Raw genomic sequence first — 13,608 nt, forward strand, 5'->3', positions numbered from 1 at the left:
TATGCATCAGCAAGAGTAGGCACATCCGACCCAGTCAACATTTGGACTTTTGCAACAGAAAATTCTGAAGATAAACCTGTAAGAAACCTAGCAACCATAGTTTGTTCTTGATGATCCTTTTGTTTCGAACAACAGAGAGGTCTGTGAGCATTAAGTCTTTCAAAAGCAGCTTTTACGGAGGCATAGTACTGGGCCAAGATTTGATCTCCCTGCTGTAAATTGTATATTTCCTGTTCGACTTGTAGGATACGACTCACATTAGTTTCTTGTGAGTATGTATCTCGAAGATTGTCCCACATCTGTTTGGCGGTATTATAATAAATTAAACCATCTGCAATATGGGGCTCGACACTATTCATAATCCATGACATGACTATGTCATTATCTTCATCCCAAGTAACATATTTTCCCACCTTTTCAGTGGGTCCATCTTCCAACAAGATATGTTTTCTACGATGTCCAGATACCGACATCATAAATGTTCTGGACCACCAGGCATAGTTGGTTTCATTTAACCTCACAGACGAGCCGTACGAAAAGGGATTGGCAAATGCCTTATATTCTCCCATCTGTTCCAATTTTGAATCACCTTTAGAAGTTTCAGCCATACTGCAGAAAAAAAACTGGATAGTCTCCACACTATCCAAAAACAAACCCCGCGTGTTACACCCACACGCTAACTGATATTCCAACCAGCAGTTGTTCACTCACGAACAACAAAAAAAAACCCCACTACAGTAGTGAGCAGCAGCCCATAAGCAGACAGATAATTCAGCACTTCAGTGATTCACAGCTAACACGACTTCTGCATATGCAGAAAAATCTTTCATAACAGGGGCAACTCCCCAGACATATACAGTTTGACAATACGTCATTAATTTTTCCCGAGCAACACCACTAAGAGTTGGATTGCTGGAGGGAAAAAAAATTAAGCAGGAAGTACCAGCACCAATCAAACTCCACACAGCCACGATATCAAGATACACAAAACATGCCCCCAACCATATGTAAAATCACCAACAGTAATCAGACTCCCAACAACAACTATAGCAATATCTCACAACATGTTCAGTGTATATTCTACCAACAGCAATCAACTCCCAACAGGTAGCCACGAAACCGAGACAGTAGGCAGTCATGAAATGATAAAAACAAGAAGCTGCGAACTCACAGCAAGCATCCACGACAAGAAGCTGCGAACTCACAGCAAGCATCCACGACCAACTGCGTGATCAGATCTGTCAACAGATCCAGAAAAAAAAAATTTATCGCTGACCTGATTAGGTATTTTTCCTTTTTCTCATTAGATCTGTTGACAGATCTGGTGGCCTCCACGATCTGATGGCCTCCACGATCGATCGAGACTTGATCAGACTCGATCACGTTCCCACGATCACGCTCCCACGATCGGTACAGCTTTGATACCATGTAGAAGATGGCCTGAACCCTAGAAATAGAGAAGAGAGAGAGAGAAGAGAGAGAGAGAGAAGAGAGAAAGAGAGAGAAGAGAGAGAGACGGCTGCAAAGAAAACCTCAGAACTCATAATACGATTAGGGCCTCTCTCTATGTTAAATAGAGAGAGGCTTAAAGACCTAATTACAATACTGCCCCATTATAAATAACTAAATTACAGAAAGCACCTTAATGAAAGATAACTCTACTTAAAACCACCTATTCTCAACAATATCTAAGGGTGATTTTGCTTATTATGTGATATTTGTTGATGACTATTATCGGTACACATGGATTTATTTTCTTACGCACAACAACAACAACTACGCCTTCATCCCAAAACAATTGGGGTCGGCGATATGAACCAACAAAGAAAATCATTATGGGTCTTCCACATGAATCCTTCTCCTCCATTCATTTCTATCCAATGCCATGTCCTCAGTGAGGTTCAAAGCATTCATATCCTTTCTTATTACCTCCATCCATGTCTTCCTAGGCCTACCCCGACCTCTTTTAACTAATATATTTTCTCATTTCTCCATCCTTCTAACTGGAGCATCATTAGGCCTTCGTCGAATATGTCCAAACCACCGTAAACGATTCTCTCTCATCTTATTTTCAATGGGTGCAACGCCTACCTTCTTACGTATCTCCTCATTCCGAATCTTATCTTTTATTGTATTTCCACACATCCATCTCAGCATACGCATCTCAGCTACACTCATTTTTTGAATATGATGTCTCTTGGCAGCCCAACATTCCGTACCATATAGTAAAGCGGGCCTAATAATCGTCCTATAAAACTTTCCCTCTAAGCATACTCATCTCAGCTACACTCATTTCTTACGCACAAAAGTAAATTATTTGAAATTTTCAAATCATTTCACAACTTAGCCAAAAATTTATTTCAGTCTGATATAGTTGTTTTTCGCTTCGATTCAGGGGGAGAATTTATGTCAAATGATTTCAAAAAGTATTTAGAACTAAATAGAATTCTTCACCAAAGATCTTGTGCTTATACTCCTCAACAAAATGGTTTGGTAGAAAGCAAACATAGGGATATTGTTCAAACTACTAAAACTTTAGTATTTCAAAAAATGTTCCTAAGGATTTTTGGGCCGAAACCACACTTATTGTTGTTTACCTCATAAATAAAATTTTCTCTGTCAAGTTTCAAAACATTCACCTCTTAAAAAACTTTAAAAAAATTTCCTTGATTACTCTAGATTGAGAACCTTTGGATGCAAATGTTTTGTTCTTACCAACAAAATTAATAAATTGTTTCATCGGGCTATTCCTTGTGCTTTTCTTAAGTATGGTGAAACCCAAAAAGAGTTTAGATGTTATGATCTACAAAATGATAAAATTTATATTTCTAAAAATATAATTTTTTTGGAAAAAGAAAGTTTATTTGATCAAAGTGTGGCTAAGAAAGCTAATAACTATTCATTTTTGTTTGAGTTGCTTCCTAAAAAAGACTCTGTGAGTATTGATATTTTAAATGAAGAACTTGTACTAAATACTTCTAGTGATGAGAACCATGATATAGATAGAAGTGATAGAAGTGAATCACCAGTTCTTCAATATAGAAGAAGAGGCAATGATAGTCAGTCTAGTGCCTTGGAAAAATATTCTAACCTTGAGTCACAAGAATCTAGTAGTCTTAGGAGATCCACTAGGGAACCTAGACCCTAGATAGGTTTGCATCCTGTGAATCTTTTTCCCCTCAATATAGAGCATGTCTAGCAAATTTTTTTCTTACATTGAACCTTGAGCTTAAAGCTTTAGAAACAACTAACACGTGGCAAATGAAAGAGCTACCCAATGAGAAAAAGTTCATAGGTTGTAGGTAGGTTTACAAGGTTAAAACAAACAGTGATGATTTCCTAGAACGATATAAGGTTAGTTTAATAGCTAAGGGTTATTTTAAAAAATATGGTATAAACTACGTTGAGACTTTTGCACCAGTTGCTAGGATAACCTCAGTTAGAACCCTCATAGTTGTAGCTGCCATTAGGAATTAACACATTTATCAAATGAATATCAAAAATGCATTCTTAAATGGTAAATTGAAAAAAGAAGTATACATGGATCCATCACCAGGATATGATAATATTGAGGGAAAGGTTTTTCGTTTAAAAAAAACTTTGCATGGCTTAAAACAGACGCCTAAAGCCTGGTATGATAGGTTTAGTTATTTTATTAAACTTTGTTTAAAATCTTGTTATATTGACACAATTATGTTTATTAAGAAATCTGATGCAGGTGTTATTATTCTCCTCTATATTGATGACATGATCATTATCGGAGGAGATAAACAGAGAGTTAGTTATATTAAGAGTATTTTAAAACAAACTTTTGAAATGACCAATCTTGTTTTCTTAGATATTTCTTGAGGATTGAGGTAATTTGTTAAAATATGAGTTGTATACGTTAATGTATATATATATGTATATATATGTATATACATATATATATATATATGTATATATATATGTATGTACATATATATATATATGTATGTACATATGTAATTGTCAATGCCCTCTAGGGGCATTTTGATTTTTTCACCTGCATGTAATAGGTATTGCTCATTAGGGGCATATTGGTCTTTGTTATATTTTTTTTCTTTATTTTATTATTTGTCGTTTCCTTTTTGTATAAGGGTATATTGGTCAATGACCAATATAGTCATTGGGATCTCCCCAACAGCTATATTTATAGTCGTTGGGAGCATCCCAACGACTACGTTGAGTCCTATGTACTATTAAAAAGGGGTTTTAATCCCCTCTTGCAATAATGCTTTTCTGAAGCATTTCCAGGCGAATAAGAACTTATATTTTTATGTTGTGCTATCTTGTGATTGCCCTTATTGGCTATTGTATGCACTTTTTTTGCTTTTGTATTTGCCATTGATTGGCTTCTGGATTGTCCCTTGGTGGCCATGTGATTGTGTATATTGTTTTTTATTCTTATATGCTTTTAGTGGCTTCATTAGTGGATTCCCTCCTGTCTTATTACATGGTATCAAAGTCATACACTCTTGGGATCATGTGACACTTCTCCAAAGTTCGTGGTTACGCAAAAGAAGACATCTTCCTCAAGCTTTTCTCCATCTTCTTCAAACTTTTATTCTCTCCTTCAAATGCATTTTCTAATTATGACATGATATTGTTAATGCTAATATGCATTTCGTTGTTAATGTTAATTTTTTATTTAATGAATGCTCATGTTTTATTTCTTAGATACTTACATAGATCAAGTTGTTGCATTAATGTTATTTTTATATGTTAATTCATATTTTTCAGTATTTATTTGAGATTTTTTATTTCTTGTTGGTTGTTGCTTCATCAAAAAAGAATTTTTTATTTATTTATAATTTTAGATATTTTTATAGTTTTTTTAAGTTTTAAAAAAAAAAACTTTGAGGCTTATGCTTTACGCCTCGCCTCAGATTTTGGTGGAGCGCCTCACTACGCCTCGATGCTTTTCACAACACTGCCCAAGAATATGGTATTGACTATGAATAAACCTTTGCACTTGTAGCCCATATAACCAATGTGAGAACTCTTATTGCCCTATCATCCATTAGGAAGAGGTTTGTTTATCAACTTGATGTCAAAAATCCTTTTTTAAATGAGGACCTAAATGAGAAAGTGTACATGGATCCTCCTCCCGGTCTTGAGATCGAGAGAGGAAAAGTTGTTAGTTTGAGAAAGACTTTGTATAGGCTTAAGCAAGCCCCCCAAAACTTGGTATGATAGATTTAGTAATGCTATGTTAAATTTGGATTATAGATCTTGCTATACTAATACTACTTTTTTGTGAAAGATACAAGTGCTGACATTGTTATTCTTCTGTTATATGTGAGTGATATGATTATTCCAGAAAGTGACAAAAAGGAAGTTGCTGAAATTAAAATAATTCTTAAAAAATATTTTGATATGTTTGACCTTAGTTTTTTAAGATATTTTTTAGGTATAGAAGTGACTCACCCAAAGGATATAATTTATTTCAAATAAAGCCGACTACAAATATCATTGTCAAATCAGGAATCAATCTTGATAAGAAAGTTGATATGCCGGAGGTTGTCAATGCAAAACTAAGATTGAAAGATGAAACCTTTCTTGAAGATCCAACTCCATACCGACAAGGCGGCAAATGATTGGATCCCTGACTTGTCTATTACGAGACCAAATATTGTCCATGTTGTGCATTTAGCCAATCAATTTCAACATGCACCATAGTCCGTTTTGAGAATCATTAGATATATAAAAAATACTATATCTAGAGGAATTTTCTTATCATCTACTTCTTTAGATTTAATTGCTTATACAAATGCAGATTTGGGAGAAAATCCTAATGATAGAGTCTCAACTACTGGTTTTTGTATATTTCTAGAGGACTCTCTTATATCTTGGAGGTGTAAGAAGCAACAAAAGGTTTATTTATCATCAACAAAAATTGAATATCGAGCCATGTCAACCATAACTATGGAGATTATCTGGTTGAGAAATCTTCTCAAAGATATGGGTGTCATCATCTCTAGTCCTTTAAAGATGCGTTGTGACAATAAAAGCACTATCTATATTGCAAACAACAACACCTTCCACGAACGAACCAAGCATATAGAGATGGACTGTCACTATGTCATAGAAAAATACTTAAGAGTAAAAACTGAGTTGCCCTATGTGACTTGAATGTCAGCTTGCAGACTTCTTCACTAAAGTTCTTCCATCACCTCGTTTCATTTATCTCCTTAGCAAGCTTTTGGTAATCACACCATAAGTTTGAGGGTGAGTGCTAAATATGAGTTGTATACGTTAATATGTGTATATATATATACACATATTCATGTACATATGTAATTGTTAATGCCCTCTAGGGGCATTTTTGTCTTTTCACCTACATGTAATAGGTACTGCCCATTAGGGGCAAATTGGTATTTGTTATATTTTTTTTCTTGATTATATTATGTCTTTTCCTTTTGTATAAGGGTATATTGGTCAATGACCAATATAGTCATTGGGATCTCCCCAACGACTATATTTATAGCCATTGGGAGCATCCCAACGACTACATTGAGTCCCATGTAGTCTATAAAAAGGGGTTTTAATCCCCTCTTGTAACAATGCTTTTCTTAAGCATTTCTAAGTGAATAAGAACTCATATTTTTATGTTGTGCTCCTTTTTATGTTGTGCTCTCTTGTGATTGCCCTTAGTGGCTAATGTATGCACTTTTTGTGCTTTTATATTTGCCAGTGATTGGCTTTTGTATTGTCCCTTGGTATACTTGTGATTGTGCACATCGTTCTTTATGCTTGTATGCCCTTAGTGGCTTCACTATTGTATTCCATCTTGTTTTATTACATAATTCACATATTTGGCAAGCATAGGAAACAACTGAGAAGCAATTATCAATAGGAATCTGAAAAATATGATTTGCATGTTCTGGGAATGACCAAAGAAGTAAATGCACGAGAACTACCATGCTGAAATAAACGAACAGAATTCGAATGTAAATTGATCTGAAGGTGCACAAGGCGGTGGCTTGTCGACAACTGCTTCCAGAAGCTCAAAAATATTGGCCCATCCTTTATCCTTATCAAGTGGAGTATAAGGAAAGCTGCCCATTGCACACTCTAATAAAACCAGTCCCAAGCTCCAAATATCACTTTTATAGTCGTACTTGCTTGCACTTATTCTCTCTGGCTGACCAGAAAATTTCACATAAGCAACTGAGTAAAAAGGCATGCATGCCCATGGTTGGGCACCCATATACACAAACAGACGCACACAATGTACATATACACGTGTGCGCTAATCCCTAAATTCATTACAACAAGAATAATTTATCATAAAAGTATTTAATGGATGTTTGAGAAGATACTCACAGACATATAACTGCGTGTACCAATCATAGTATCCCGCATGCCACTGGAACTCTCCAGTATTGCACTAACACCAAAATCAGTTATTTTCACTTCTCCTCTGTGGTTGACCAACAAATTAGAAGGCTTTATGTCCCTGTGAATGATATGCTTTTCATGATGAAGATATACCAAACCCTTGAGAACCTGCATTGATGGAAAATTAAACGAGAACCACATGGGAAATAAATTGTGTCGAAGGCAGGTATACATGTCAAGTCCAATATAAAACTAGTTGCAATTGCGAGTACCTGCTTGCAGATTGCAGAAAGATATGCTTCTGGGATGGATCTCACTTTCTTGATCAAATCTGCAAGAGAACCACCATCCATGTACTCCAGTACTATTGAGATAACACCATTATCACAGAAAGCATGGTGACACACTACAATGTGGGGACACTGAGAGCGCTGATTTATCTTCAACTCCTGCACAATCTGTTTGCGTGTGCTCTCCTCAACATTCATTTGAATAACCTACAATTTTAGGACAAAATACAGCTAGTTATTCTCTCAAACCAGCTGCTCAAAATTTTTCCACCTTTAGTTTCCTCTTGACTGCCATGACCATTGAAAGCAAAATTTGTGTCTTTTCTGGAACTGCATTCTCCATTTATATTGTTTGAAAATCAAAATAGTTCATCCACCAAAAGTGATCACCATGTTTGAGCTTATGCTTGTGACAAGCTTTGAAGTTCATCAAGTTGTCTATAGCAGAAATCAAGGCATGGAAAACATTTAGCACAACGGAACTCAAAACAAGGGAAAAAACCACAAAAAGGAAATTCTGATTGGGATACAAGTGCTAAGAAAAATCCTAGCAGTTTCTTCATCCGTATGCACACTAGTGCAACTTTCCATTAATACAAAAAGCCAACCTGAAGAATGGTTCATGATTTTTTTTGTTGCACATCAATTTTGTGGATAGAACAGATCTACTTATCATACCTATCTCGTGGACCCAATTATAAATCTAATCTTATGTAAATGTCTGCCACTTGACATATCTCAGATGTATTTGTCACTTAGTATTTACAAGTATTGCTGATTGTGGTCATGACATCTCATGTGCTAGCTATTTGGAAAGTTGACTAGCTGTACAGTGATCTGCAATTCCCAAAATCATATATAACAAATGTAGAAAATAAAGATGTAAATTCATTTTCCATACGTTCAAAGATATAGGCCCTCTTTGGATGACATACGGCAAAATTTGGGTTTTACAAACCTAGGTTTTGCCATAAAACCAGGTTTTTGGCAAACTGGGTTCCAGAAAGTTGGTTCCAAGTGTGTATCGATGACCAAAAACAAAAAGCCTGATCTTTACTAAGTAAAGAAAAAGACAAAAGATTTGGCCACCAACCAACCAAAAAATGGCCGGACGTTAAAGAAAAGACGACAAAGCCAGTAAGGGTAATAGCAGCCCTGCCCATTTTTCAGCTGGTGGGTGGTTGAAAGCCTAGATATCCATGAAAAATAAAAAAAGGCAGAGAAATCTGATCAATTTCCAGCCATTGACCCGCTGGATGTGCTAGGATGCTACCTCCCTCACCAGGTGGCACTAGTTTGACCATTTCTTGGCTCGGCACCAGCCATAAATGGCCAGAGTAGCAATTGGGAAGGGTGGGGTGAGAGGTTTGCGACCAAGCATGAGAGGAAGAGGGTGAGTGGTTAGGGACCCCAGCCCCTGCTAAACCAGGTTGAAAAATTGAGGGCCTGTTTTTCCTAAACCAGGTTCTGTTATCATCCAAATGACACTGAAACCTAGTTTTTGGTCTGGAAAATGGGTTTACGCCCAAAACATCATTTTGATATACAACTAAAAATTAAGCACATGCTCGTGAACCATTTATCCATCTCGACATCTTTAAGAGTGGCACTCATAGCAATAGCAACCTGAACATGTGTTCTAGAATGTGCACCACGTCTGACAAAGATTTAGTGTGGGAAAAGACTTGCTGAACACCTTTGCAGAAAACTGAAACAAAAAATATCATTGCGGAAGCTTAGCCTATAAATGTTTTGAGTAATAAGTGAACGAAAAAAGTTGAAGAATAAACAGAACCTTCAAAGCGAAAAACTGTCCAGTCCACTTGTGGTGTACAAGTTGAACGATGCCTCCTTCACCCTTTCCAATCACCTTGATAGTGTCAATATCATCTAATGTGAATTGGACATCCGATGGTTGTATAGGTGCTGGCTGTACATACAGTAAACACAACAAAAGAGTTAAAAACATGGGTTAGAGACAAAAACTGTAAAACTATGAGTATCAGTAAAAGATATGAAAACGAAACAGAACCATAATGCCATGAAGACCATGTCACAGTAAACATCTTTACTATTACGAGGGCTGTTACATAATTCCTCAAATCAAACATTGTTCAATTCAAAAGCATAATAAGAAACACACACACACACACACACACACATATATATATATATATAGAGAGAGAGAGAGAGTTGAGCCTATGTGAAGTCCTCAACTCTGGCACTTTTCCAGGCTAACATGGATGGATTTCCAGTATGAGTTTGGCATCACCACTATATGCAGTTCTAGTTTTCCAGCCTCATTGAACTAAGAAAATGCCAAACAGTAGGCTCCAAAAAAATTTTTAAAATCTAAGGCTCATTGTTGCCAAGGACATTTGAAGTGGTTGCTCCTAGCACCTAACCCAAGTGGTGACAGGAATCAGCTGTGATCATCCTTTTCTGGCAGTTTTTGCCAAATTGATGTTGTAATGGTGTTGAAGAGAGGACCATCCTTTGTAATATGGAGCCATCTATTGTAGTTTTGTGCGTGTATATGTGTATGTGTGCATGTATGTTAAATGGACATGGCATGACTACATGACATCAATGCTGCAATTGGTAATGACAAATTTTCTGTAAATCTAGGCAAGGACTTGGCTCACATATACTCAAATTTGCAATAAAAAGGAAACAAAACACAGATGGCACCTTAGAGTGTATATTCTTGAAGATCAATGATAAGCCATTATAATTAATGCTTGAAACAAGTATATTTGTGTAAGCAAGCGTCTGGTCATGGTTGGTGTCATGTCATGTTGACATGGGACATATAGGATCCTAGGTGAACCATCTGTAAGGCATACATACACATTTATACATTCATAATACATATATATGAGAGGCTTTAAGGTCATTCCACAGTAAAACTAATTTGTAGTCACAAGTTAGGTGGTTGAGTAATGACACCTCGGATATTTCATGCTCTCTCTCATATTATGAGAATATGTCCTTATTTTTTTATTGTTTAACTTATCAAGATTTTCTCAAAAATGCATTTTCTTGAAAATACTTAGAAATATCTATTTATTGAGAATATCTTAAGAACAAGGTTTGTGATTTTGGTTATATATACATATATATATACATATATATATATATATATATATGTATATATATATGTATATATATATCTATGTATATATATATGTATATATATATCTATATATATATGAGAAATCCATGTTTCAAATGAATATACTCTTTAAGAAATGTTTCTATATTATAAAATATATGTTTATCTATTTATTTTAATAAATTAAATAAAAAACATGACTCGCCCAAGTCACCAAGTTAGGTCTGGCCATGTTTGCTTTGCATATGATGCTTCATGGGAAGAGTATGGATTCCTTGCAAAAAGAGGAGAAAGTGCCGGAAAATTAAAGGAGCAAAGGTCAACACAAACACATGGTGGGGCCTAGTGCTGTCAATGAGCCCAATCTGAGCCAAACCTAGCCAGGCCAGTTCCAAATCCAACTTTGTTCTGCCAGTACAAGGTAAATACCAGATAAAATCTGAATCAGACAGGAAAAGCTTGGGATCAGGATGGGCAGAAACCAAGATTTGGTCAATTAGGTAAAAGCATTTTTTAAACTTTGTACATGTAAATTCTCTGATATTAATTTGATTTCAGTTGGACTTGAGTTTGGTTCATAAACTATGTCACATGGGTGCAGGTGCAGGTGCGGGTGCGGGGATGCGGCACTTCCAAAAAACCCGGGTGCGGGGGTGCGGCAAAAATATAAAAAAGTTGGTTGATTGAGTGGCACACCACACACACCCAATCTTACGGTGATTGTGACAAAAAAATACTCTTTGGTCTTGGTTGATGCTTCTCCTCTAATCTTACTATATTGATTGGGATGTTTGGTCTGAACAAAGTTTTGAGGATCCATCATGCTTCTTCAGGCATCATTTGTTTTGCTATTTAGACCAACTAAATTAAGTGTCAAGAAAGGGATATCAACAAAATCATAATCATTCATGAAGTCACTAAATAAGATAGTAGTTTAGTTCTTTGTGCCGTTCCATTCACACTTCATCTTATGGAGATGAGCCAAAGTCTTCTTCAGTGCAGCACCATGCACCATAACTTATCTTAATCATCGACAATTCCTAGTCCCAAAAAGATTTCCTTTGCTAAATTTTCAAACCATGAGTTGTCATAATGACTAAGTGCACCTCCTTAAATCCATCTCAGAGTATAATTGATATAACTAATTCATTGGTAGAGACAAATTTACCAATTCCTTGTCTGTTCCAAAGAGTCAATACGCCCCAAGATCTTCCAACCACACTCACATGTGAAACTTCCAATCTCTCATTGTTTAGGGGAAATTTTGCGAAAAGCAAGCATAAAATTTTTCTAGTCCCACAAAATTATCAGGTTTCAGCATACCAACTCAATGTCCCAACTCAGTTTATATCTGCACACAAAGCCACTCACAGAAACCACCAATGAATCAGGATCAGAACAAAGACTTCAAGCTGAAGTTGTTTTTTCCTGTAATGAAAAAAAAACGCCAAAAAGGTCGCAACATTTCCCAGAAAGAAGAATACGAAAGAGAAAAGAATTTTATGCAACAAGCAAAAACAGCAAATACCATCGTCACCAATTTCCCCACAGAACCATGAAAAAAGAAAAAATACGAAAAGAAACACAAAATTCTCCACCCATCTCGATCAACGATCAACTCTGTCCAGAACTAAAACCACAAGAGAGAGAGAGATAAAGGAGGGAAAAGAAAGAAGATACCGAATCCAAGCCACCCTCGGGAAGGATACGCAGCCCATCCTTGTTGACCAAGAGGTCAACATCCTTGAACGCCCCACTCCGCCTCCTAAACCAATTGAAGAGAAGAGAACCAACCCCCATCATGAAGAGGAATCCACCACAAAAGAAACCAACGAAGAGGAGAAGGAGGAGGAGAGGCTTACAGGAACTTGGTGAGGAAGACCTGCTGGTCACGAGGAGAGACCGTGAGTTGAGGCCTCGACCCCTCGATCTTCATGGCGTCGACAGGATGACTCCTGGCCCTGCCCTGAGCATGGCCACAGAGGAAAAGAGAGGTGTGTCGCAGAAGAAGAAGAAGAAGAAGAAGAAAGAAGCAGGCAGGCAGGAAGAGTCAAAATCTCATGAGTAGGTGATGGTTGGCCAGCGGGGGACCCCCAACCCACAGACCAAGGATTACTTTTAGCGTTTCAGTCAAGGTGATGTAGGTAAAGAGCCACTCTCCGTGCATTGGTGGTGGTGGATACCATCATACCAATTTAATAAAGTTAGTTAAAAGACAAGCACATTTGAAATTTGATCGGGATATAATTGGAACGTTACTGTTCAAGATAAAACTAGGCCCGTGAAAACTACAAAAGCATAATTTTACCTTGTGTTGTTTGTCGAGAAAAGATCTCTAACGCAATGTGCTCCTCAAAAGTACATGAATATGAGCAGCAGAAGGATTTAATAGTTTTGTTTCTGTTCCAATTTTCAGTGGTTTTTGCAAAATATCTTTGCTTTTTTCAATTTTTCCAAAATGGTCCTAGGGTGAAGGTAGGATAGTTATTTTTTGCATTTTGGCACTCTTTTTGCAAATTAGTCCATGCTTTATTTGTTTCTTCCAAAATTGGTCCTCCGGGAGCGCAGAATTGATATTTTGACACTTTCTGCAAAAGAGAAGAGAAGCGGCTGTTAACCACAGATACTATTTTGCAACGGTTAACAAAAATAGTTTGCAAAACTGCTTAATGTAAGGACTAATTTGTAAATTGTAGATAAAGCAGGAACCATTTTGCAAAAAAATGTGATGGATTCCAACCCCTTAGTATCCAAAGCCAAATCTCACCCTTTTGAGTAGGGATCGCTCGCCCATAGGGGTGGCAGTGGATCGGGGATGGAGGAAATAGGGCTCCACCCCAC

The 13,608-nt window shown here is 36.7% G+C and overlaps 1 protein-coding gene across 4 annotated transcripts in view; it reads right to left on the bottom strand.

The window, feature by feature from the left end:
- The window catches only part of LOC149811701 (mitogen-activated protein kinase kinase SIPKK-like), a 30,382-nt gene extending 17,516 nt beyond the window's left edge, over window positions 1–12,866 (bottom strand). Inside the window, exons 1-6 of one of the 4 annotated variants that reach the window (XR_016428479.1) lie at window positions 12,630–12,866; window positions 12,448–12,532; window positions 9,448–9,582; window positions 7,635–7,859; window positions 7,348–7,530; window positions 6,942–7,165 (exon numbers count right to left, since the gene is read on the bottom strand). Coding sequence is in view for 2 of the 4 variants with exons in the window: in XM_089992767.1 (XP_089848893.1) it covers window positions 6,938–7,165; window positions 7,348–7,530; window positions 7,635–7,859; window positions 9,448–9,582; window positions 12,448–12,532; window positions 12,630–12,703 (930 nt within the window). In the remaining 2 variants the exon portion in view is untranslated. Of the gene's footprint in view, window positions 1–6,937; window positions 7,166–7,347; window positions 7,531–7,634; window positions 7,860–9,447; window positions 9,583–12,447; window positions 12,533–12,629 lie in introns of those variants that run through there. The other 3 variants (XM_089992766.1, XM_089992767.1, XR_016428480.1) reach the window with 3 other exon arrangements.
- Window positions 12,867–13,608: the final 742 nt, after the last annotated feature.

Source organism: Nuphar pumila, chromosome 17 (assembly GCF_984573655.1).
Source record: "Nuphar pumila chromosome 17, dmNupPumi1.hap1.1, whole genome shotgun sequence".
NCBI lineage: Eukaryota > Viridiplantae > Streptophyta > Magnoliopsida > Nymphaeales > Nymphaeaceae > Nuphar > Nuphar pumila.